General features: G+C 39.3%; 2 protein-coding genes and 1 long non-coding RNA gene across 4 annotated transcripts; 2 read left to right on the forward strand and 1 right to left on the reverse strand.

Annotated features, from left to right (window-relative positions):
- Positions 1 to 5592: 5592 nt before the first annotated feature.
- LOC133740132 (uncharacterized) lies at positions 5593 to 8873 on the reverse strand. The gene is made up of 4 exons (XR_009861032.1): positions 8553 to 8873; positions 6561 to 8390; positions 6089 to 6169; positions 5593 to 5737 (listed from the first exon to the last, which is right to left on the reverse strand). It is a non-coding gene; the product is annotated as an uncharacterized LOC133740132 (long non-coding RNA).
- Positions 8874 to 12104: 3231 nt separating this feature from the next.
- LOC133735147 (methyl jasmonate esterase 1-like) lies at positions 12105 to 13651 on the forward strand. Its single transcript, XM_062162557.1, has 3 exons — positions 12105 to 12575; positions 12890 to 13021; positions 13108 to 13651. The coding sequence occupies exons 1-3, from the start codon at positions 12123 to 12125 to the stop codon at positions 13390 to 13392; spliced, it is 870 nt and encodes a 289-aa protein (XP_062018541.1). The 5' UTR covers positions 12105 to 12122; the 3' UTR covers positions 13393 to 13651.
- A 6138-nt stretch (positions 13652 to 19789) lies between these two features.
- LOC133740394 (uncharacterized) lies at positions 19790 to 24046 on the forward strand. 2 transcript variants are annotated; one of them, XM_062168340.1, is made up of 2 exons: positions 19790 to 19947; positions 20036 to 24046. In XM_062168340.1, exon 2 carries the CDS (start codon positions 20062 to 20064, stop codon positions 23872 to 23874), a length of 3813 nt encoding a protein of 1270 aa, XP_062024324.1. In that variant the 5' UTR covers positions 19790 to 19947; positions 20036 to 20061; the 3' UTR covers positions 23875 to 24046. The 2 variants fall into 2 exon arrangements, with proteins under 2 accessions (XP_062024324.1, XP_062024325.1); XM_062168341.1 differs by having other exon boundaries at positions 19798 to 19947; positions 20046 to 24046.
- The last annotated feature ends 1564 nt before the right edge of the window (positions 24047 to 25610 follow it).

A 25610-nucleotide genomic window follows, 5' to 3' on the forward strand; every position in this document is an offset into this window, starting at 1 on the left:
GCCTACTCAGATTAATTTTGTGCACAATGTACTTCATTGATGACCAATAAAGCTAGGAGACAAAATGTTTAACATATATATGCCCCCACTTAGCCTAATACTTCAATAATATACATATAATTGATAATTCATATAGATGAATTTGGTGTCAAACGTGCAGCAGCCTAACCGCTTTTTATAGGGCAAGGTGCAATTAAATAAAACAGAAACAGAAACATTTAATGAGAGAAAGAAACATAAAGGCATATGAACTTTTTTTTTGAAAAAAAAGTTCATTGATCAAGCGATTAAAATCGCTCAGGAGGGCATCCCAATGGGGAGCATACAAAGGCCAGAAACGCCTAAGACTTGGAGCTAAGCTAGAACAAACTAGAAGATGTACTGCATCAACCAATTGTTCTTGTACAATTAAACTCTGCTCTGAAACTTTTCTAGAAGAACTAGCAAATTCTAAAGGTAAATCCTCTTCAAGATAATTACCAACAACGAAATTGTCATGACCTTGAGAGTTGTAGACCCAACAATCAGAATTTGCGATCCGGGCATGCAGAAGATCAGCAGACCAATCAAGACTAGACTCGACCCAGCATAAGGGACACTGCTCTCCAAAACACGCAATTGTGGTACTCACATCGTGACTATACCGAGCCTTTTTATAGAATCTAGAAATGCTCAATCCACTTAAAAACAAACGCGGAGCACCCAGAAACCTCGTCCAAATTAACATAGAAGCAGGCAAAGAGCCACCCGGGTCCCAAATCCAGCCCATGGAAAGATCTGGCCCAGCAGATGGGCCCAACACCAGCCCATAAGGATAACTCAAATTACTCTAGGCACCCCACGCAGAGAACCCAAGCACCACCGTCAGCTACTATCCAACATGATCAGCAACCATCTCCGCCACCAGAACAAGATCAGCCACCAAGGGAAAACCAAGCCGCCACCGTGCAGGAGAGCAGAAGCCCGCTTAGTCTAATATCGACATCGCCGCCTGAAACAGACCGGACTGAATTCCACCAGTCGTGCCTGCACCAGGCATATGAACTTATAGTAACTAAAAAAACAATAATATATGACCGACGTGATTAAACCACGCTCCAATTGTTTCTTTTTGTTAATATTTAATGCATTGTATTTTTCTTTTTTTGGTTAAGTACTCATTCGAATTGTTACAATTCACTAGTAGAATTTACCCAATGAGTGACAAACCACTTTTGTCACCTATTCTGAAAATTTCGTCACCCATAAAAATGGGTGACAAAAAAAGTTCGTCACCAGTTTCGTCACCTATAGTGCGTGACTGATTCCTTTAGGTGCCGAAATGCTAAGTTCGTCACTAAAATGGGTGTGGGTGACGAAATAAATTTGTCACCCAATCTTTGATATTTCGTCACCCATTCTTTTCAAAATCTTTTCCTTTTTTTTATTTTTGCATCCATTTTTTTTTTGCCGCCAAATTTTACTTTATTGGTGACGAAAATAGTTCGTCACTATTTTTTAATCAGTTTTAAATTTTGGTGCCAAAATTTTTTTACCCGCCAAATGCAATACTATTGGTGACAAATTAATTTCGTGTCTAATTATCAAATATTAATTTTTAATTTTGAGAATGGTTGACAAACAAACTTTTTTTTTTCAATATATAGTATATATGAAAATTAATTTTAAATTAATAATTATAATTATCAACACTTTACCACAACAAGTAATAAGTAAGTAAATAAGTAGCATAAATATACGTTGACATGCTTATCAACTAGTACTTTACAAAAGATAGTAACTTGAAAAATTTACATATCAAGTGCTGGATGCATTTGAAATTTGAAGGCATCATTTTTACATCCAAATTGTAGGCCTCATCATTTAGCCCTTAGGCCCTAAACCCGCCCTAAGCCCGCCCGGCCCGTAGGGCCGAAGCCCTACCCGGCCCTTACATTAGGGCGGGCCGGCCCTACCCTTTCTCAAATAGGGTAGGGTAAGGGTCATGCAAATGAAGCCCGGCCCTACCCTACGGCCCGGCCCGTTTGAGCCCGTTAGGGCCAAGCCCGGCCCGGCCCTAAAAGCCCTACCCGGCCCTACCCTAAAATTTATATATTCTTTTTATTATTTTTCTATATTACATATTTACATAAAAAGAAATAAGAAATATGTTATTTTAGAGAATGGGTATTAGATTGAACATTTGAACCCAATTAATTTATGTAAATTTAATTTTTATATCATACACTCCAAAGAGAATGGACACTAATTTTTTTATAAATCTATATTTATATATCATACACTCCAAAGAGCAACCTCTATCAATTCAAAGAAAATGAGAAAATCAACCGTTGGATGTGATTATTATAATAAATTATGCGTGTGGTTAAAAATTTAGTCAATTTCACCATAGTTTCGAACCCGATCGGATTGGTCAACCATATTCACTTGTATGTTTTCTTGGTTGACCGATGGCGTGACAACCGCAAAACGTGCTAATTTTTTTACATCACATTTTTAAATATTTCATCAATGGATGTGTGTAGATATAAGATAAAAATTTCAAATTTAATTACAAATATGTTGGTCTATACCAATTTGCCTCCTAAAGTTGTATAACTTATACATTGCATTTAAATGATTGAGGTTACCCTCCATGAGCAAAATGGGGGACGAAATGGAATTTTTTAAAATGAACTGCTGGATGTTGTTTTCATATGAATATATGTTAGTGGTAGAAATTTCAGCAATTTCCGCCTTCGGTTGGACCTCGATCTACCCGGTCAACTCAATACCCTAAATAGAACATAAAACAAATATGCTCTTAACCGGTCCTTGGAAATTCACTTTTTTCGATCTTTCAGCTCCCACACTCTCATGGGTAGGGGGTCTACTTACGGATGTCAAAATTTCGCAACGTTTGTCCGTGCATGGTGCCGCTCCCCTTAGGGAAGTTTGTTTGTGCAAAGCGTTGACCGCTACGTTGGACGCCTTATTCACGGCATATCGGCCTAATTTCTTTACACAATACCTATCAATGTTGTATAAACATATGAGAATTTTCAGATTGGTCGATTTTCATTTCAAAATTTTTGGATCGCACATAATCCTTATATGCCTTGTAATGTAGTATAACTAATTTATTAGGCTTGTTACCCTCCATGAGGAAAATGGGGGACGAAATGGAATTTTTTAAAATGAACCGTTGGATGTTGTTTTCATATGAATATATGTTAGTGGTAGAAATTTCAGCAATTTCCGCCTTCGGTTGGACCTCGATCTACCCGGTCAACTCAATACCCTAAATAGAACATAAAACAAATATGCTCTTAACCGGTCCTTGGAAATTCACTTTTTTCGATCTTTCAGCTCCCACACTCTCATGGGTAGGGGGTCTACTTACGGATGTCAAAATTTCGCAACGTTTGTCCGCGCATGGTGCCGCTCCCCTTAGGGAAGTTTGCTTGTGCAAAGCGTTGACCGCTACGTTGGACGCCTTATTCACGGCAGATCGGCCTAATTTCTTTACACAATACCTATCAATGTTGTATAAACATATGAGAATTTTCAGATTGGTCGATTTTCATTTCAAAATTTTTGGATCGCACATAATCCTTATATGCCTTGTAATGTAGTATAACTAATTTATTAGGCTTGTTACCCTCCATGAGGAAAATGGGGGACGAAATGGAATTTTTTAAAATGAACCGCTGGATGTTGTTTTCATATGAATATATGTTAGTAGTAGAAATTTCAGCAATTTCCGCCTTCGGTTGGACCTCGATCTACCCGGTCAACTCAATACCCTAAATAGAACATAAAACAAATATGCTCTTAACCGGTCCTTGGCAATTCACTTTTTTCGATCTTTCAGCTCCCACACTCTCATGGGTAGGGGGTCTACTTACGGATGTCAAAATTCCGGAACGTTTGTCCGCGCATGGTGCCGCTCCCCTTAGGGAAGTTTGCTTGTGCAAAGCGTTGACCGCTACGTTGGACGCCTTATTCACGGCAGATCGGCCTAATTTCTTTACACAATACCTATCAATGTTGTATAAACATACGAGAATTTTCAGATTGGTCGATTTTCATTTCAAAATTTTTGGATCGCACATAATCCTTATATGCCTTGTAATGTACGTAGTATAACTAGTTTATTAGGCTTGTTACCCTCTCCATGAGCATTGTCAAATTGATCAATTTCCATTTCGAAATTTTTGGCCCGCCCGAATAAGCCATAATTTTTTTTTATTTTTTTATTTTTTAATTACGTTTCTCTTTTTTCTATAATATGCAATTTATCTCTTTCTTTGTAATTGATTTCATAAGTTTTGTTTTCTTTATTTTCTATTTTCTTTGTTACACAACAATTAATATTGGGAGATTTATATAGATAATTAATTGAATATAACCACCTTAAGTAATATTAATAAATGTTATAAGTTACAAGTATTATATGAATATAAAATATGTTCAATAAAAAACAATGAGTCTTTTATCACCAATACATACCATTAAGCCATATTTTGAGAAGAAAAAAATAATGTTTTTTTTTTTGTTAAACAAAATAAGGCCCTTTTTGGCCCATTTCGGCCCTATTTGAGGGCCGGCCCGATTCGGCCCTTTCGACCCTAACGGATCGGGCTTTTCGGGCGGGTAAGGGTTAGCATATTTAAGCCCCGGCCCGACCCTACCCGGCCCTAAATTTTGTTGACTTTGACTAGGCCCGGCCCGGCCCGACCCTAAGCCCTAAAATTTAGGGTAGGGCCGGCCCTAGCCCGGCCCATGATGACCCCTACAAATTGTATCCTTCCAAAAGCTAATAAGGACATCTAAGACCCAAAAACCTGCCAAAGCCCTAAACTAAGGGATATCTATGCATGTGGAAATATCATGGCTTCATTTGTACATCCAAAATATAACTTGCAAAAAACTAATGAGGATATCAACACCTAAAGCACATCCATATCCTCATCCTCATCCTCATCCTCATCACCCTCTTCATCCACATCATGTGTAGGAGGTTGAGGTTGTTTCTCACCCTCAAGAGAAGTAAGTCGTTCTTCCAATAGAATAATGTACCTCATAAGTTGAGCATTTGTTGGGTTAGATGTGGATGCAGGGATTGAAGAACAAAATCTGTCCTTTTTAAGACCATAGCCCACACCTCGAATGGTCTTACCCTTCATAGTTCCGAGCTCCTTAGCCAAGATATCTAATTGCATAAGGGGATAGGCACTACAACATCTTCAAATGGGGTATCCTCAGACTCAGCCAACTGTTGCTTGGTTTTAATCAACTCTTCAATCAGATTTTTCTACACATAATGAAACATATGTTATACATTTAATCTATGATGTCAGTTTAGCTTCAATATACTAAAATTATAGCATATAATCCTTACCCCTGTCCTCTCCGCTTCTTCATTAAACCAAACACCACCATTGCTGCCTCGATGTTGATGCATGAGACCCCAATTCTCAACATAGGTCACATTTTTACCTTTCTACATTTGGCAATAACAAAAGCAATTCAAAGCCCAAATAATGGTATATGAGAAAAGTATAGTATGTAAATACTCTATAAGAAGTGCACAAAAATAGTTTGTCATGGTTTAGGCACTTGATGCAAGGACACTTAGTTCTGCCTCTAACATTGACATGCTTCCTTGCAACTTCAAGAAATGACTCAACACCGCGCTTGTACTCATCACTCAACTTGTTCGGATTTTTGATCCATTTTCTATCCATGTTCAGACCTAGTATATAATAAGTATTGCTACCATAACTTTAAACAAGAACAAGAATAACATAATGAAAATAATTTCAGGAAACAGTCGATAAAAAAAAAAAAAACAATTGCAGCATGATAACTAAAATAATGTTCAAGTAAGGAATAACCTATATGTAACTTAGGAACCAAAAAAAACAAAGAAGTCTGATCCATTTTTACATGCCTAATTACTCCGATTCCTAAGATTCAAAATGGGTGGAAACAAACAATGTACTATTTCACAATACAACAAGTAGGCATATGGCAGAACAATCTCGAATATAACTTACTAATTCAATATGAAACTACAATAAAATGGTAAAAACATGTAACATACCCTGGGATTATGACCAAGTCCTTCCAAATTTTATAATTGGTAACTTCCCCTTCTAGCTAATGGAAAGCCAAATCGAGTGAACTGCAGTGAAATTGGGAAAAATAGATTTACTACACATTGTTGATAGATAACGCATTCAATAAAAACTAACACATTGTTGATAGATAACGCATTCACAATTAGTCCCTCCATTAGTTTCTCATACTGATCAGCTTCAGCCATTTGAAAAGCCACCATTAACACCCAGATTAAATATCTAAAAACACCCCAGAAGCCTTCAACACTTTCAAAAGGAAACAAACAACAATTGAATAACCCAACAAATTCTAAATACTAATTTACTTAAAAACAAGGGTTCAGACTTAACACAAAGGAAAAATACAAAGTTACCAAAATCTTGTTATTTGAAAAAAATAAAGAAATCCAACTTAACTATAAAGGCAGTTTATGATATCAAACAAAAGCCACTCACCTCGTATCTTAAACAGAAACAAAAGCCATAGAGTTCACCGAAATAAAGCTCAACCTCTGCTAAAAATCTCAGCCTCTTTAAATACCCCCAACTCCGGAAATCTCAAAGGTGAAACCCAAAACCATGAAATCATGCTCACACCTTCTTCAAACTTACAGTAATCAAAACTCTAGGCTTGGATTTCTTAAACACTCACAAAAAAGTCTGCAAGACTAAAACCCTGATTCTTTCTCTCTCAAATGTCAAAAACTCTCTTCCCCTCACACATCTACTTTTATCTTCGACTCCGTTTTCTTTCTTCCTTCTCTATTTTTTCCCGTGGTCTCTTTCTTTCTCCCCCTCCCCCTCTTCTCTTTCTTTCTTTCTTTCCCTCCCCTCTCTGTTCCCTTTCTTTCTTTCCATCCCTCTCTATGTTCCTTTTCTTTCTTTCTCCTCCCTCCTCTAACAGACCGTCAGCCACCTATCCTCATCCCTTGGAAACAAAACCAAATGATTAAAAAAAAATAATAATAATAAAAACTAGTAAAACCAAATACAAAATAACTAACAACCTAAAACAAAAATAACCGCCTTAGTGGATAAAAAAAAAATGTTAAATCGGAACCAGGATATCACAACTCTACTTGCATGCATAATATAAGCTGCATATATTATGAACTACCTAGAACTTCACAAGGAAAATCAACTCAGACCTATAAAGTGCTATATATATGTTCAAAGCTAATATCTAACTCAGTTCCAACACTCCAACCAAAGAATACACTCAAAGGAATAATGAATCAAAAGAGCGAGGTCTTACCTGATAAGGAAGAAGAGCTAAAAGAGTACTCAAGATGAAATCTCCTTAAGGAAGATCCAAGTGAGGTAAAATCTCTTCAAAACATATCCAAGTGAGGTTAAATTCCCTCAAGACGGACCTTAGTGAGTGAAATTAATCTCCTCAAGACGGATCCAAGTGAGGTGAAATTCCCACAAGGCGTATTAATTATAGTGAGGTGAAATCTCCTCAAAGCATATCTAAATGAGGTAAAATCCCTCAACACGGATCAAAGTGAGGAGAAATGACTGAAATCTCAAAGCGGATCCAAATGAAGGGAAATCTCCCCAAGGGGATTTAGTCTCCTAGAAAACAATCATGTGTGGTAGCAAAGCTATGCATATATAGTTAAGCTCAAAAAGGTATCAGACCAAAAAAGAGAAACAAAAGAACCATGTTACTAACAACAGAAATAGCAAAGACAAAACACAATTGACACTTAAAGTAATGAAACTTGGAGGATTTGGAAAAACAAATATATAGAGCCCGACACTCAGTTTCTCCTTGCACCTCCAGAACAGCAAGTCATTTGCAACTTGGCCATGGTAATCAAAGCTGAATCTAACTCTGGCTATTCTCTTACGGTCCCCTCCTAACACCTAACATTTTACCTTTCCCATCATAATCAAACCTCATTCCCCTAACAAAATAGCAATTATCAACCATAACCAATCAACAAAGAGTAACCCAACATTTCCAGTTGATGGAGAAAATAACAACAAGAAGCTTAATCAACTCTAAACATAGACTAGCAAGCATATATACAGCGACAACCTTATAACTACCAGTAGTTACCTCACAAAAATAACAACAACCAAATCTGTGAATAGATCAATTTCAGAAACAAGAGAACAAAATTGAAATAACTTTCTGAAGACTAGCTTACCTTATCCATGAGAAGGAGGTAGCAAGCAAGAGAGAACAAGATTGATTTCTCAATTACCTTGAAATTTGCCGACAATAGTACCCTTGATTCCTTAATATCCTTGCTAGCTTTTGCCGTTAATAGTACCCTTGAAATTAAAGAAAATTGAATACCCATTAACACATACAAAGAAAATTTTGAATATAGCTCAAGGAAATTCTAGAAAAAGAAAAAGATACTACAAGCAATGCAAGAGAGACATTGAAATTGAGAATAAGAGTTTATGGGTTTTGATTGTGAAGTTACTAACCTGGAATTTGAGATTGTGAGTTGAAAGTAATGGAGATGGATAGTAAAGGCGTAGGGATTGTTCAGAGACAAAGGTTCATGAGTCTGGGTTCAGCTACACTCAATGTTTATGAGTCTGGGTTCAGAGATGAAGGTCTTTTTTTTTTTCCTTAGGCTTTTATATGCGAGCAAATGCGGACAATATTATTTACTCTTTTTTTATTAAAGCCCAGGGTTTTGGCTGGCCGAATGGCGGTAAAGTTCCCTCCAGGCCCTCAAATTTTTATTGGATCTTTTTATTGGCGGTATATCTCCCGCGTTTTGTTGATTAGGCTTAGATAGGTCTCTAAACAAAAGGCAAAAACTTTGCCAAAAAAAAAAACAGATTAGTGTCAAAAAAAATTTGACACTAACTACATGCCCTCCGTCACAATGAATGGAGAATAGTGTTGGTCCAAATGACAAAAGTATTGGTGACAAAATTAGAAATTTTGTGACCCATTCCCACAATAGGTCACAATTTTAAGGTTTGTCACCTATAATTTTGTGACTAAAAGGGTAAATTCTAGTAGTGATTTTTTTTTTTAATCAAATAAATAACTTTTTGGAATAACTCAATAGGGTTGATTACAATCAAATCGTAACACATCTAGAAAAACATTCTGGAGCGTTATCCTAATTAAAGGAATTAGTCCTAGCCTCAAGTCAGAATGACCATTATATACCCTTCCGCTGCCATCAGTATAGACCGACAAAAAGTTGTGATGGTAACACGGTAGTACATAAAAGCAGGTCTACTCATTTAACATTCCCTGCTCACTTATTCTAAGCAGGCCTATCTTACTATGACTGAAACAATTGCATGATAGGCACAGTACGTAAAAGACTTAAATGGAAGGCTAAAAAGCCGTATGACCCCACAACCGAAACCCTAGTAAGCCAGAGCCTGTTTGTTTGGTCCAAACTTGGGCCCAAACCTACAATTTTGACACCCAATCTGTTATGGACACTCAAAGCTCCTCTGATTTGGGCTGTAGACTTGACTTGGACCTTACAACAAATTTGAGCCACCCAGTCGAGTTGGGCCATACAACAAGTAAAAGTTGTGCTAAACAATGAATTGTCTTTAAGTTTATTGTTTAAATTTCTTTTATCTATTTTTTGTTACGCCCCCATACAAATAAAATTTTAGGTCCACCACTGCTTATGGATTTTTTTAAGTATGAAAGAACTTATGGCACGTTTATTTACTTGGAATGAAAAATAATCATGAATCGGAAACAACTGGAATGGAAGAAGAAATGAATCGGTATTAATTCCGGATGAGTTGATTCCTAAACCCATCTCCCCCCTTCGTAATCAAATTCCTGAGTATTCAGGAATCGATTCCTTATAAGGAGGTGAGACCTACACCCATTCCGATTCCTTTATATGTTAGTAAACGTAAGAATACTTTTACCTAGAATCATTCTGATTCCTTTATGTGTTAGTAAATGCAGGAATATTTTTACCTCGTAATCATTCCCTCCCATTCCAAGTAAGTAAACATGCCCTTATTCGCATTCCTAAAGAAACCGAGTATCAAACTTTCTCGTTCATGAAATAATGTACGTTCTATTTTCAGCAAGCACTCTGCATGGCTTTACTATATACAATACAATGGGTGAAGAGGGTATATAGCTTGAAAATGAACCTAAGAGTGGTCTCGAGTAGGGCTGGGTTCGGTTCGGTACCGAAGCTTACGAGCTGATACCATGTACCGTACCAACTTATACTGGTATGCAAAAAACTATACCACTACTGGCCACAAAATCCGGTATACCGAGAAGTCGGTATACCGATTTAATCGGTCGGTTCGGTACGGTTGGGCTTGTAACCGAGTTTGACATTGGGCCACAAACCAGTCACCAGTACAGCAGTACATCACCGATCCCTTCTTCTTCTGTTTTCTTCTTCTGAGAACTTTTCGACCCACATGGTTATGGGTCTCTCCAGTCTCCATACCACACACAGTGATGGAAGAGTGATTGTGGTGAAGGAAGAGTGAAGAGTTGAAGAATCACCGAGCTTGAAGAATCACTGAATCCAAAACCCAGAAATGGAGCTTGAAGAATCACCAAGCTTCAAGCTTCAAGCTTGAAGAATCACCGAGAGAGAGAGAGAGAGAGAGAGAGAGGGCGTTTCTTTGAACAGTTAGAGAGGCTCAACAAAGAGAGAAGAAGAAGAGAGAGTCCAGAAAGAAGAAAGAGGAGAGAAGAAGAAAGAGGAGAGAAAGTCCAGAAAGCAGAAAGAAGAAAGAAGAAAGAAGAACGAAGAACGAGGAAAGAAGAAAGAGGAGAGAAGAAGAATAAAAAAGTAAAAAGAAAGAAGAAAGAGGAGACAAGAAGCAGAGAGAGTGAGGAAAGAAAAAGAGAGAAGAATAAAAAAGTAAAAAGAAAGAAGAAAGAGGAGACAGGAAGCATAGAGAGTGCGGAAAGAAGAAGGGAGATGAATAAAAAATTAAAAAATATGAGTAATTAATTAATTATATATAAGTTCGGTACGGTACGGTATACCGTATTTATCTTCAAATCAGTACCAGTACCGTACCGTTATGTTCCTCTCGGTTCGGCACTACCGTACCAATACTTCGGTAGCCGACATTTTCGGTAACCAACATTTTCAGTTCGGTTGGTACTCGGTTGGCTGGTTTGTCTCGGGAGGATTTGCCAGCCCTAGTCTCGAGTATGTTGTTGGTAGCATTTTCTCTTTTAAGTAACCAAACTTTCACTTTTTTAGAAACCCAAAAACAGAGATTTTGGTTTAAGAATGAAGCAATTCAAGAAGTCAAAAATATACACAGTTTTTAGAATTGCTTCATTCTTAAACCTAAAAACTGTGTATATTTTTGACTGCTTGAATTGCTTCAAATTGATTGGGAAGCATGTCAGGGGTTCATCAATTTATATTCGATAATTCAAGCAAGGAAATTGAAGGTTAGGTTTAGACTAGAAGTATATATTATTCAATTGTGATGAACATTCATCAATTTCCCGGTAATAAACTTTGCTATTCAAACGTTCTTTCCCTCTCATTGAATTTTGACTATTGCATTTTAAAATTGTAATCTTCAAATGCTTTGACGACCACGATAGTAGGATGATTTTTTTTTAATTTCCCTCTCATTGAATTTTGACTACTGCATTTTAAAATTGTTATCTTCAAATGCTTTGACGACCACGATAGTAGGATGATTTTTTTTAACATCATCCTACTATCGTGGTCGTCAAAGCATTTGAAGATAACAATTTTAAAATGCAGTAGTCAAAATTCAATGAGAGGGAAAGAACGTTTGAATAGCAAAAAATCATCCTACTATCCTGGTCGTCAAAGCATTTGAAGATAACAATTTTAAAATGCAGTAGTCAAAATTCAATGAGAGGGAAAGAACGTTTGAATAGCAAAGTTTATTACCGGGAAATTGATGAATGTTCATCACAATTGAATAATATATACTTCTAGTCTAAACCTAACCTTCAATTTCCTTGCTTGAATTATCGAATATAAATTGATGAACCCCTGACATGCTTCCCAATCAATTTGATGCCACCAAATGGATCAAAGAAAGCAGCACTTGATCACAGCAAGCATTCCATTTCTGACCATTCTTCTCTGTTTGGCAAACAAGACCTTAGCATCATCACTGTCTGATAAGAAGCACTTTGTGCTAGTTCATGGGTCATGCCATGGAGCTTGGTCCTGGTACAAGATCGTAACCCTAATTAGGTCATCTGGTCACAATGTCACTGCTCTAGACCTAGCTGCTTCTGGTGTTGACCCACAGCAAGCTAATGATCTGCAATCAATTTCCGACTACTTCAAGCCCTTGAGGGATTTCATGGAAGCTCTTCCACAACATGAAAGGGTCATCCTTGTTGGTCATAGCCTTGGCGGGTTGGCCATTTCTCAAGCCATGGAGAGGTTTCCGAGTAAGATTTCTGTAGCTGTTTTTGTTGCTGCTTTGATGCCTGGTCCGAACCTCAACATTTCCACTCTTCAACAAGAGGTACTTTCTTGCAATATTACTCTAGCCAATTCATTTATTCTTTACGGATTTTTTTTTTATTATAGGTGTGACACATTGTGTCGGACTCTAACAAACTCATGTGACAATAAGAGATGCTCAATTTTTCAAACGTATTCAAAATCAATAATCTTAGAGTCTCTAAATATGTTAAGACAATGAGATTAACAATAAGAATAAGAATAAAAACTGTATTGTCATGTTATCTATTGAACAAATTTACTCTCGATCGCTTTTGATAATTTTTTTTTCCTAATTGATTCTTATATTTTATTCAATTTTGAATGCAACTACAGTCATTTCGGCGACAAGATTCTCAATTGGACAGCCGATTTACATATGACCAAGGGCCAAACAACCCTCCAACAACTTTCATCTTCGGCCCCGTGTATTTGGCAACTAAGGTCTACCAACTTAGCCCTAAGGAGGTAAGTGAAATAAAACCATGTAATCATCTTGAACCTATGAAATCCGACCGTTCATGTAATTAACAAGAGCTCATAATTTGTTGTAGGATATAGAACTGGCCACTATGTTAATGAGACCACTACGTTTGTTTAGTGAAGAAGATATGTCTAAGGAACTAAAGCTGTCCAAGGAGAAATACGGGTCGGTCAATCGGGTTTTCATAATCTTATATGAAGATTTGGTCGAAAGGAAAGATTTTCAACTGTGGGTGATTGAGAGAAATCGCCCAAATCGTGTGGTGGAAATGAGAGGATCAGATCACATGGTCATGATGTCAAAGCCATTAGAGCTTTGGGGGCTTCTTCAAAACCTCGCTACAAATTATTCGTAACCATTCAGTAATTATTGTAAAATAAAAGCCATGGAATATGGTTTCCAATGAGAGTTCAACAAGGTTGCACAGTAGAAGCACAAATTATGTTGCAGAAAAGGGTTGCATAGTTGCACACTTTCTTGAACTTCAGTGTGGTGGATTGGTTTGCTTCCACAGCTTTTGTTCCCCGCTGCAACAGAAAATAAATGATACTAGCTTAAGTCGTCTTTTCTCTTAACTATATCTAATGGAGGTTGCCTTCAACATTATTATTGAATAAATCACCCCACAAAGTGTTGTTACCGTCTTTGGAAGTTAGAGACAATGTCAATTTTTAAAATATATTTTAGGACTATAATTTAGCCTTGATTGGTTGGAGATGGTTGATGTCACATCGACGAATAGTAAAGAAATCAAGGCTAAAATTTAGCCCCAAGGCAATTTTTAGCCTTGTGGGTTGGAGAAGGCCTTACCACCACAATTCCTAACGTAGCAGCTAGCTAGTTTCTTTTGTAATTCAGTATAAAATTAGTTCAGTCTCTGCTCTTCTAATAAGAAACATCCATACACTTTCAATTTTGATCTAATAAATTCAATTCGTTAGTCTTCCGTTAAGTGAGTCTGTTAACTTGATGACGTGACTCATGTGGGGCCATGTTGTATGACATTAATCAACTGCCATTAATCGATGCGTTCTTTTATAGTAGGATGCCCATAGAATCCGATCTGTCTTCACTTGGGTTGCTTGGGCCTGCCCCTATTCTGGCATCCATAAATCTTGGTTACTTTTTTTTTTATATATATTTTTTATTTACTTAGAGAATCATAAATTTTGGTAACTATGATTTGACTCGAAGCGAAATATCCTCGCCCAATATAAACCCAATTATTTACAAAAGGGTATTTTTGCTAAATTAAAATGCAAGAGTTTTTTTTTTTTTTTTAATCGAAATAGATCAACCCGATTTTATAATTCAGCAAGCAATACCAAATGACACAATCTAAAGAGTCGTCCTTTAGGTTTTACAAAGAATCTATTCTAGCCAAATAGATACTCCGCAATCTAGAGTATAGCCACCTTTTAGGAAATCCACGCACTATTATTCTAACAAAACCTAAGTACTCAGAAGTTGTTTAAATAAATGTTTCAATCAAGCACTAGATTTTGCTACCCAAATTAAAATTAAATATTACTAGTAGTCATAGCTTCCTTCAAGGAAGAGGGAAGGATGACTAAACTTAAAACATAACATAAAATAAAGAAAAAGGCCTTAAGGGCCTTGTAGACCCAAAACAACCCAGTCTACCCTAAGCCCAACATCCAAGATGGTGTTCAACATTCCAATGTTACAGAAACCCTAGCAATCAACTACTCCCTCCCGCAACCACCACCAACAACTATGCTGATCATGCCGTTAGTATTGTTGTCCCAAGCCTCAGGATCAGCACCGCCATAAATGGCATATCCACCACTTGAATAGCCACCACCGTCGCCGTACCTGCCACTGCTACTACGACACCTACCATCGTTCAAGATACCAGCACCATCCACATCAAGGGAAGACATATATGACACCATCATCACTACAGTGCCCGTCGCCGTCAAATCCTCCCAAGAATCGGGCACACCCAATCTGGTCCCATCGCCCACGACCGCGTTCACGAACCATGCACATAGAGCACACATATCTCCAGGCTCTTTCATCCACTTTGCAATTTGAGCAACCGAGACCCCATTTCGACCAAAGACATCTCGGTTTATCCCCGAGCACACCACCCGATCAGCGCCACCGATCCCGGTTGCAATACCTGCATCCGTAGTAGTAGTGTCACCAAAACCTGACACCCTCACAAAACCATCGTTACCCAATGCAACTAGAAGGAGAATAAGCAGCCTAGAGGCCACCATAGCCACCATTGACAAGCAATAGGGAGATTGTTACGCCCTGTATCCGATTTGCCCTTTTACTGTGTCTGAGTGAATTACTATATGTTTTACCGTCCTTGGTTTCAGTTTCTACCATTTAGGGGGGTGCTAGAAGTTGACTTTTTATTGGTTAACAATTTGAGAAAATTTTCTTCACGAAAGTTATAGGAGACGTTAAACCGAGTCCGTGGACATATGGTACACTTACATCAGAGTTCGTATGTGAAAGTTATGGCTTAAAATGTGAAAGTTACTGTTCATGGTAATTAATATATATATGAAAAATTACTGTTGGTAGATTTCCATTTTCGGAAACCCACCCCCTCACCTTAGTAACTCTTTCTCTCCTTTTCCCCGAGCTCTCTCTTCCCCTCCGACCTCCCTTCGACTTCCAGCAAATCTCCTCCTTCCGGCCACCCAACGACGAACTCCGGGCATTGAGCGATGCTCCTCCTCCTCCTTGACACACCTACGGTGGTGATTCACAATGATTTGGCCGGAATTTCGCAGATCGAGTTTCCAAACTTTACTGTAGCAGTCGGCTTCAATCACCTATTTCTTTCAATTCCGGCCACCTCCGGCTACAAAACCGGGCATTCTAGAAAGCCCACTCCTCATAGACGAATCCCTCCAAGTTTAACGATCCAATTTGAGGTGTGGAAGGAGAATTGACGAATTGAAGTTTTCATTGTTCATTTTGGTGTTCTTCGGATTTTGCTCTGATTCCGGCAATTCCAGGTATAATTAGGCTTAGGTGCAGTTGAGAAAAATGTTTGGACTGTTGAGATGTGTTTGTTGATAAAATTTGGTGGCCTGTGGTGGAGTTGCTGGCGGCACCCATGCGCTGCCACTGTGGGTGGCGCGTGGAGGAGCGTAGGGCGGAGTTTGGTTTCGGTTTTTAGCTAATTAAATGGTATTTGAGTTGTAGAAGCTGTAATTGTGATTTTGGTGTAGTTTGGATGAAATCCGATGTGGATTGAAGGAGTTGGGTTTAAAGGAGGAGTTTAGATTTTCAATATCTAATTATCGTAAATTTAAATTCCCGTCTTGTAATTATATTTTTACGAGTGTTATTCGTACAGGACGAGAGGAGTCTCCATACGAGGAGAATACCGATCGACGACAGGATTAACCTAATACTGTGAGTGGACTTTTGTTTTAAATTGTGATGCATGCAATTATTTTCCGAAGTGATGAGTGATTGCTTTATTTATTTATCATGTTTCTTATCGAGCATAATATTTTACTTTGGATCATAATTTTGGCATTGTTTTCCGTATGGATTTCGAATATGAAATTGTTATGCTCAGATTTGGATTTTTGAATTGTTTTTGGTTACATGATTTGGTTTTTGGGAGATTAAATATTGATTTATATGATTTTCGCCTATTTATAGTTATCTATTATCGCTCGGCTTTTAATTATGAATTTGAGAATATTTTGGTGTGCGGGGCCACGTCATTGGATTATGCTTATTTTTCTCGTGAGAAATGTGGGGAAGCCTTATGGATTTACTGGTTTTCGAATGTTTTTCCTCACCATACTCGGGTCTTTCTGTTAGTGTCTCCTCCTCACTTACTTTGTGTTTGTGAGTGGCAGTTGAGGTGATTTATTCTCCTCCTCACGTGAGTGGTAGTCGAAGTTATTAGTTCTCCTCCTCACACAATCTATGTGTGAGTGACAGTCGAGGGTAGAGCCTAAGGGCTCCTTTACCCGTATGGTGAAATCTCTTCCCCATATTATTTATTTATTTACTTTAGCTAGCGGGGCTGGATCATTTCCTTTCTTACACTCTTTTGAAGTTAAGGAATTAATAACTTTTTCTAATCTTGCATGCATCGGAATTTCAATTAAAGTTAAATGTGGGAAAGCATAAAATCCATTTTCTTTATAATTATTTATTTTTGTCCACTCACGCTAACGTTTTAAATGCTTTTCCCTTGGGCCCTTCAGTTTCAAATAGGGCTGGCATTTTCTCCCGATCCAAACCAACCAACCGATTACCACCCGAACCGAAAATGTTGGTAACCAACTATGTCGGTTACCGAGATATTGGTACGGTAGTGCCGAACCGATTTCCAGATACTGGTACGGTACTGGTACTGATTTTCAGATAAATACGGTATACCGTACCGTACCGTATATTGTATATATTATTTATTTATTTAAATATATTTTATATCTATCGATCTGAACCGTTGATCATTAATAGTTTTATTTTATATTAAATTATAACCGTTGATTAGACTTGAACTCTCCAAACCCTAAAGGGAATAAGGGATTGTACTCAGCCACTCTTTCGGTCTTTCCCTCAGCCCCCTGCCCCTTGAGGCCTCGAAGGCTCGAACCCAGAAATCTCCGCCCTCTCGACCTCTCTCTGCCTCTCGATTCGAATCAAACCGAGAAAATCTCCGCTTTATTTGAGCACTGCTCGTCATTGATGGCAAGGTATGCTCGTATCCCATTCTGGGTTTTTGTTAAAGATTCATTCTTGGTTTTGATTGAACCTGGAATGGTTGTGTCAGGTCATTGTGATTGCTCTATATTTGATATGTGATTGGTTTTTTTTATTTATTTTTTCTTTAGGTTTTCACTGCTATTGATGATTATGAGTTTGTGTTTTGATTTGCATGTATATGTGTTCGTGAAATATTTGTGTCCTTGTTTATGTTAATGTTCAGCATATGGGGAGTTGAATTAGATTTGTATGAATCCAATTGAGAAACCTAGGGTTGAGCCGTTGAGTTTGATATTTTGGTCCCCACGTATAAATTGTAGCTTTAAGATTGCTTGAGAACAGGAGGCAGTTGAATTTGATTGGTATGAATCAGATTGGAAAAGATTGGTTTTAAGTTTCACGATCATGAATGTGAATGATCTATAAGTTCACGATAGCTTCATTTGTAGAACAGTGTGGTAGTTGGTAGGTGGTGGTTGCAATGTGGACTTTGTCATGCCAAACTGCCAGCATTCTTATTATTTTCAACAAAACTGAATTTGCAGAAACATCCTATGAAGTGTGAATTTGCAGAAACTGAGTTATTGTGTGAATTTGCAGAAACTGAATTTGATGTATGAAGTGATGAACTGATGATGTATAAGCACTGATGATGTATAAGCACAGCAACTCAGCAAGGCAGCAAGCAAATATGAAGTGATGAACTGATGACGAGATCACTTTGAGTCCTTGAACACTTTGTTTTATCCTATTGCACCTAGTTATTGTATTTTGTATCATTTGAAATTTTGATTCATTTGTGTGAAGTGTGAACTGTGAACTATGAATTATTGACTTAATATTTGTATGAACTATGGAGTGATGAAGGGGATGAACTGAAGTGAATAAGTGATGAACTCAAGTAGTGAAGTTGATGTATGAGAGTTTTTAGCTTATTTTTCATTTCCAGGTTGTTCATTTCCAGGTTGGGCCTTTAAATTGATGTGAGGATTGCATTTTTTTCATTTGCTGACAGGTTTAGGCTTTTAAAATTTTAGTTGGGCCTTAGCTGAAAGCTGGCCCAATCAAACTCGGTACTAGGCCCAACCAATCGAAACCGAACCGAGATCTCGGTATACCGAGAAGTTGGTATACTGACTTCTGTGGCCGGTAATGGTAGGCTATTTTGTGTACCAACTTAGTTTGGTACGGTATGTGGTATTGGGCTTCAAGGTCCGGTACCGTACCGAACCCACCCCTAGTTTCAAATGCTCAGTTCATAGCGTTGCTGCTTGGCGCATTAGGAGTGAGCCATAGCGACCGCACCTGCTTCCGTCATCTCGTATAGTAGGTTACCTGTTTAACCTACTGAACTTTATATAAATTTCTGTTGTAGATTGCTCTGATTACTATGGGAGTTGTGACTCGGACTTGTAATGAATTATATTTGAGGTCCATGACCTAACTTTGGTGAATTGTTGTATTTTAATTATGGAGCTTCGTTGGACTTTAAGTATTTGAAATACTATTATTATCTTTGAGTTTGAGTTGGTTGGAATATGGGAGCAGGGTGTCTCCAGGTGGACACGGTTGGGTTATTAGAAGTGTATTTGGTTTCTTACAGGTTTGGGTTGCCTACTTTTAGGGGAGCATCTGCCGAAATTTTCGGTAAATTCTTCTTTAAAAGTAGGTCTTGCAGGGCCATTTCAGATTTCAGGGTGAAATCCGGGGCGAGCCTTGTCAGAAATACAAGAAGCCGCCGCGAGGGGTTTCTCAAAGCTAGCAGAGCGATAGGTCTGATTTTTTTAGTAGAGTTTAGGTGTGAGGTGATAATTCTCTTACAACACTTAATAGAGAATAAAGTTCTCTCTAAACAAGAGAGTACAATGTATCTCTCGGATGCCACATCAAAATACAAGAGTTTTACATGTCTAAATTTTTTAATTCTACACAATATCATTTGGTCTAGTGACATAAGTTTTTTCTTATCCATTGTTGTATATGTGAGAAGTAAACCGACCTTGAGAACAATAAAAGAGAGTCGACTGCGGCAAATAACAGGCCAATTACCCTAGTTTATCCACAAGGCCCAAATCCCTCATCAAAATTCGATATATCGCAAACACTAGTGGCACAGAGAACAAAACGCTGTTCGATTCCATCTCCATCTCTCAACTCTCAACTCTCAACGACAGAGACTCTTATCAAGGTTAGTATGTACCTCTATTTCAGTTTCCAAACTTCAATTTTGTACTCAAAACCCTAATTCCAATTTCTCCATGTATATATCTATCTAGGGTTTTTCAGATCAAAACCCTAAACGATGTCAGACCCAGAGATAGCCAAGACCCAGGAGGAGCGGAAGAGGATGGAGCAGCAATTGGCCTCCATGAACTCCGTCACCTACGACGAGGAATTCTACGGCGCCACCAACAAGTCCGATTACGTCTCCTCCATCCCCGTCAACGACGAGGACGAGAATCTCGACCCCATGGACAACGACGTCGTTCGGAGAATGGCCTCCTACACCGCCCCCAAGTCGCTGCTGAACGACATGCCCAGAGGCGGCGACGCCGACGACGACGACGCCTCCGGGATGCCCAAGTCCAAGAAGATTATCGACCGCGAGGACGATTATCGCCGCCGGAGGCTGAATCGGATCATATCGCCGGAGCGGCACGACGCGTTCGCGGCCGGTGAGAAGACTCCCGACCCGTCTGTGAGGACTTATGCCGAGATTATGAGAGAGGAGGCGCTGAAGAGGGAGAAGGAAGAGACTCTGAGGCTTATTGCTAAGAAGAAGAAGGAGGAAGAGGAGTCGGGGAAGGCGGCGCCGCCGCCATCGGATAAGGCAGGGGCTCAGAAGAGGAGGAATAGGTGGGACCAGTCTCAGGATGGGGATGGTGGAGCGGAGGCGGCGGCCAAGAAGGCCAAAACGACGTCGGATTGGGACTTGCCTGATGCAACTCCCGGAAGGTGGGATGCGACTCCGACGCCTGGGAGAGTAGCTGATGCGACTCCCGGGATGGGGAGGAGGAATCGTTGGGATGAGACACCCACTCCCGGTAGGGTTGTGGATTCGGATGCCACTCCGGCTGGAGGCGCCACTCCGGGTGCCACTCCTGCTGGGATGACTTGGGATGCGACCCCGAAGCTTCCGGGGATGGCCACACCTACACCAAAAAAACAGAGGTCTAGGTGGGATGAGACCCCTGCCACTATGGGCAGTGCGACCCCGGGGTCTGTGGCAACTCCTGGTCCGGGTGGGTACACACCTGGTGTGACTCCTGCTGGTGGAGCTGGGCTTGAGACCCCAACACCGGGCACCATTAATCTGCGCGGTCCCATTACGCCGGAGCAGTACAATTTGTTGAGGTGGGAGAAGGATATTGAGGAGAGGAATCGGCCTCTGACTGATGAAGAGCTGGATTCTATGTTTCCACAAGAGGGTTACAAGATTTTGGAGCCACCACCAAATTATGTGCCAATTAGGACCCCAGCCAGGAAGTTGATGGCAACCCCAACTCCGATGATGACTCCTCAGTATGCTATTCCGGAAGAGAATCGTGGGCAGCAGTTTGATGTGCCCAAGGAGCTTCCAGGTGGTTTGCCGTTTATGAAGCCAGAGGACTACCAGTACTTTGGTGCATTGTTGAATGAAGATGAGGAGGAGGAGTTGTCCCCTGATGAGCAGAAAGAGAGGAAGATTATGAAGCTTTTGCTCAAGGTTAAGAATGGTACGCCACCGCAGAGGAAGACGGCATTGAGGCAGCTTACTGATAAAGCTCGTGACTTTGGTGCTGGCCCATTGTTCAACCGCATTCTCCCTTTGCTAATGCAACCCACTTTGGAAGATCAAGAGAGGCATCTTTTGGTTAAGGTAATTGATAGAGTGCTTTATAAATTGGATGAATTGGTACGCCCTTATGTGCATAAAATTCTTGTTGTGATTGAACCTCTATTGATTGATGAAGACTATTATGCACGTGTTGAGGGGAGAGAAATTATCTCCAATCTTAGTAAAGCAGCTGGTTTGGCTACTATGATTGCAGCCATGCGTCCGGATATTGATAACATTGATGAATATGTTAGAAATACTACTGCTAGAGCTTTCAGTGTTGTTGCCTCTGCTCTTGGTATTCCTGCCCTGTTGCCATTCTTGAAAGCTGTTTGTCAGAGCAAGAAATCATGGCAAGCACGGCACACTGGAATCAAGATTGTTCAGCAGATTGCAATTTTGATTGGGTGTGCTGTTCTTCCCCACTTGAGGTCTCTTGTGGAAATTATAGAGAATGGTCTGAGTGATGAAAATCAGAAGGTCAGGACTATTACTGCTCTATCTCTTGCTGCTCTTGCCGAAGCTGCTGCCCCTTACGGTATTGAAAGCTTCGACTCTGTCTTGAAGCCATTGTGGAAGGGTATTAGGTCTCACCGTGGTAAGGTTTTGGCTGCTTTCTTGAAGGCCATCGGTTTCATTATTCCTCTTATGGATGCATTGTATGCTAGTTACTATACAAAAGAAGTGATGGTTATATTGATTAGAGAGTTCCAGTCTCCTGATGAGGAAATGAAGAAAATAGTGCTCAAGGTGGTGAAACAATGTGTGAGTACAGAAGGTGTGGAGGCTGATTATATAAGGAATGACATTCTCCCTGAGTTCTTCAGAAACTTCTGGGTTAGAAGGATGGCTTTGGATAGGAGAAACTACAGGCAACTGGTGGAAACAACTGTGGAGATAGCAAACAAAGTGGGTGTTGCTGATATAGTAGGGAGAATTGTTGAGGATCTTAAAGATGAGAGTGAACCATATAGGCGAATGGTTATGGAGACAATTGAGAAGGTGGTTGTTAACTTGGGTGCTTCTGATATTGATGCTCGGTTGGAGGAGCTTCTCATCGATGGTATCCTTTATGCCTTCCAAGAGCAGACCAGTGATGATGCAAATGTCATGCTTAATGGGTTTGGTGCAGTTGTGAATTCTCTTGGGCAGAGGGTGAAACCTTACCTTCCCCAGATTTGTGGTACCATCAAGTGGCGTTTGAATAACAAGAGTGCAAAGGTCAGACAGCAAGCTGCAGACCTTATTTCAAGGATTGCTGTTGTCATGAAGCAGTGCCAAGAGGAACAACTGATGGGTCATCTTGGTGTTGTCTTGTATGAGTATTTGGGAGAAGAGTACCCAGAAGTTCTTGGATCAATTCTGGGAGCACTAAAGGCAATTGTCAATGTTATTGGTATGACAAAGATGACTCCTCCGATCAAAGATCTGCTTCCCAGATTAACTCCAATTTTGAAGAATAGGCATGAGAAAGTCCAGGAGAACTGTATAGACCTGGTTGGTCGTATTGCTGACCGTGGTGCTGAGTTTGTTCCAGCTAGGGAGTGGATGAGGATCTGTTTTGAGCTTCTTGAGATGCTCAAGGCCCATAAGAAGGGTATCCGGCGAGCTACAGTGAACACTTTTGGGTACATTGCGAAAGCCATTGGCCCACAAGATGTCCTTGCTACTCTGCTGAACAATCTGAAGGTGCAGGAGCGTCAGAACCGTGTTTGCACCACCGTGGCTATTGCAATAGTAGCGGAAACATGTTCTCCTTTTACTGTTCTGCCAGCGCTGATGAATGAGTACCGTGTTCCAGAGCTTAATGTTCAGAATGGTGTTTTGAAATCCCTCTCTTTCCTGTTTGAGTACATTGGTGAAATGGGGAAAGACTATATCTATGCAGTGACCCCATTGCTTGAGGATGCCTTGATGGACAGAGATCTGGTTCACAGGCAAACTGCAGCTTCTGCTGTAAAGCACATGGCTTTGGGAGTAGCTGGATTGGGTTGCGAGGACGCATTAGTCCACTTGCTAAACTATGTGTGGCCAAACATCTTTGAGACATCTCCACATGTTATTAATGCTGTGATGGAAGCCATCGAAGGGATGAGAGTGGCGTTGGGTGCTGCTGTTGTTCTTAACTACTGTCTCCAGGGACTGTTCCATCCTGCTAGGAAGGTTAGGGAGGTGTACTGGAAGATCTACAACTCGCTATATATTGGAGCTCAAGATGCTCTTGTGGCAGCCTATCCTATGCTGGAAGATGAGGAGCATAACGTGTACACTAGGCCTGAGTTAATGATGTTTGTTTGAGCCTGGGTGTAATAGAAATTTTCGTAGAACTGAACGATGTTTAGTAGGCATGTTATCATTTGGTTACTCTTGTTCTATATCAGTATTATTTTGGTAACTATTTTGACCTTGCTCTTGTATTTCTAGCCTATCTTATGAAATGAATTGGTAAAATGGTTAATGTCTCGCTCAAGTGAAAGCTTCTCATTTTCTTTGTATTTGGGATATGTGATGGGTTACATTTCTTTAGCAGATTGGTGGACAGAAATATATTCTTATTGCTGGGTTTTTTCAGATTTTCAGTCTTCAACATTTCAGATTTTCAGTCTTCAACTTTTGGTTTTCTAAAGATTATGGATTCTACCATGAAAGCCATGAACATATCCTACATTAAATCTTTTTCGTTTCTTTGTGTTTTTCATTGTGATGGATGCTCTTGTCCTTCTCTTGATGGTTGGTATTCGATTTTCTGATTGATTGTGTGCTCGGCTGTAGTTTGTAGATAGTACAGTTTTCTATATGTTTTGGCATTTCAGATTTGCATATCAATTTTGGGATTTCAGGAGGATATCTTTTTCAGCAATAATTTGGAAACAGTATTAAAGCTGCTGTTTGGAGAGTCATCAAGTATCACAAGACCGGTTGTTGTATGTCTGACACAAGAATTTGAAATTGGTTTGTGTTCTCTGCAAGGTTTGTTGCTCTAGTAAAGTACAGCTTTTTTCTAGCGAGTTTTCAATGGTACAAGGGCATGTGAAACTTCTAGCCTAGAAGATCAATTTTCTTAGTCTGAGTCTGACTGCATCCCTCTGAAGTCTGAACACAATGCTCTTGCTACAGCAGTTCTGTGGGTTTTACCAAAATCAAAATTCAATCATACTTTTCCAGGACTCAAGAATAGATTTCTCTGGTTGATTTACTCCATTTTTCTTAGTATTTATTACTTATAAGTACTCTGTTCAGTCACCTGATTGTACGCAGAAATTTTCAAAATTTTACTTCTTTTACTTCTCTAACCATGTTGTCATTTATTTTCTTACTGTTAATTCTTGTTAGGCTGAGGAGTTTCACATCAGTTGCTTAAGGTATAGTACTGCGACTGAGAAGTTAAAACTGAGTTTGAATCATTAGTAGTTTTATTATATATTTTATGGTCGTTACCATAGGAATTTAGTTTTCTTGCATCTTACTGCAGAAACTCCCAAGGATACATGGTTTTGTTGTGATGATAACAGTAGGATTCATGAGGCATTGATGAATCTTCAGATAATACAGGTATATTTATCAATCAAGTGGCAGATGTATTCAAGGGGAATATACTGTCATTTGAAGGGTTGCTGCAAAAGGTTTTAAGTAAATATGCCTCCAAGTCGGATTTAATCCCCATTGTTTTACCTTTTTGTCTGAGATCCAAAACACACTAAATCAATGCCTTGTTGTAATGCACGGAAATGTGGATTTGTTGGTAACTTTTGTATCCTTTCTCAATTTCTTGTTGCAATTCCCAAAGAGGATCATCTATGTACAGGCTGGTAGCTGATTTTTCAGATTATTGAAAGTACTCTTGTCAGACTCTCTTCTCTCATATTATCAGATGCTTCTCTTAGATCCTATTTGAGTATTGTTTAATTAATGCAGGTAGCTGATCTAGATAGTTGTGATACTGTCACCTATTTTGCCTAATTATTATGTCCTGTTCATTTCGAGGAGTGCCTTGACCCTATTGTTGCACATTCGGTTGTGATTTGATTCCTGTT

This window comes from Rosa rugosa, chromosome 3, assembly GCF_958449725.1.
Source record: "Rosa rugosa chromosome 3, drRosRugo1.1, whole genome shotgun sequence".
NCBI lineage: Eukaryota > Viridiplantae > Streptophyta > Magnoliopsida > Rosales > Rosaceae > Rosa > Rosa rugosa.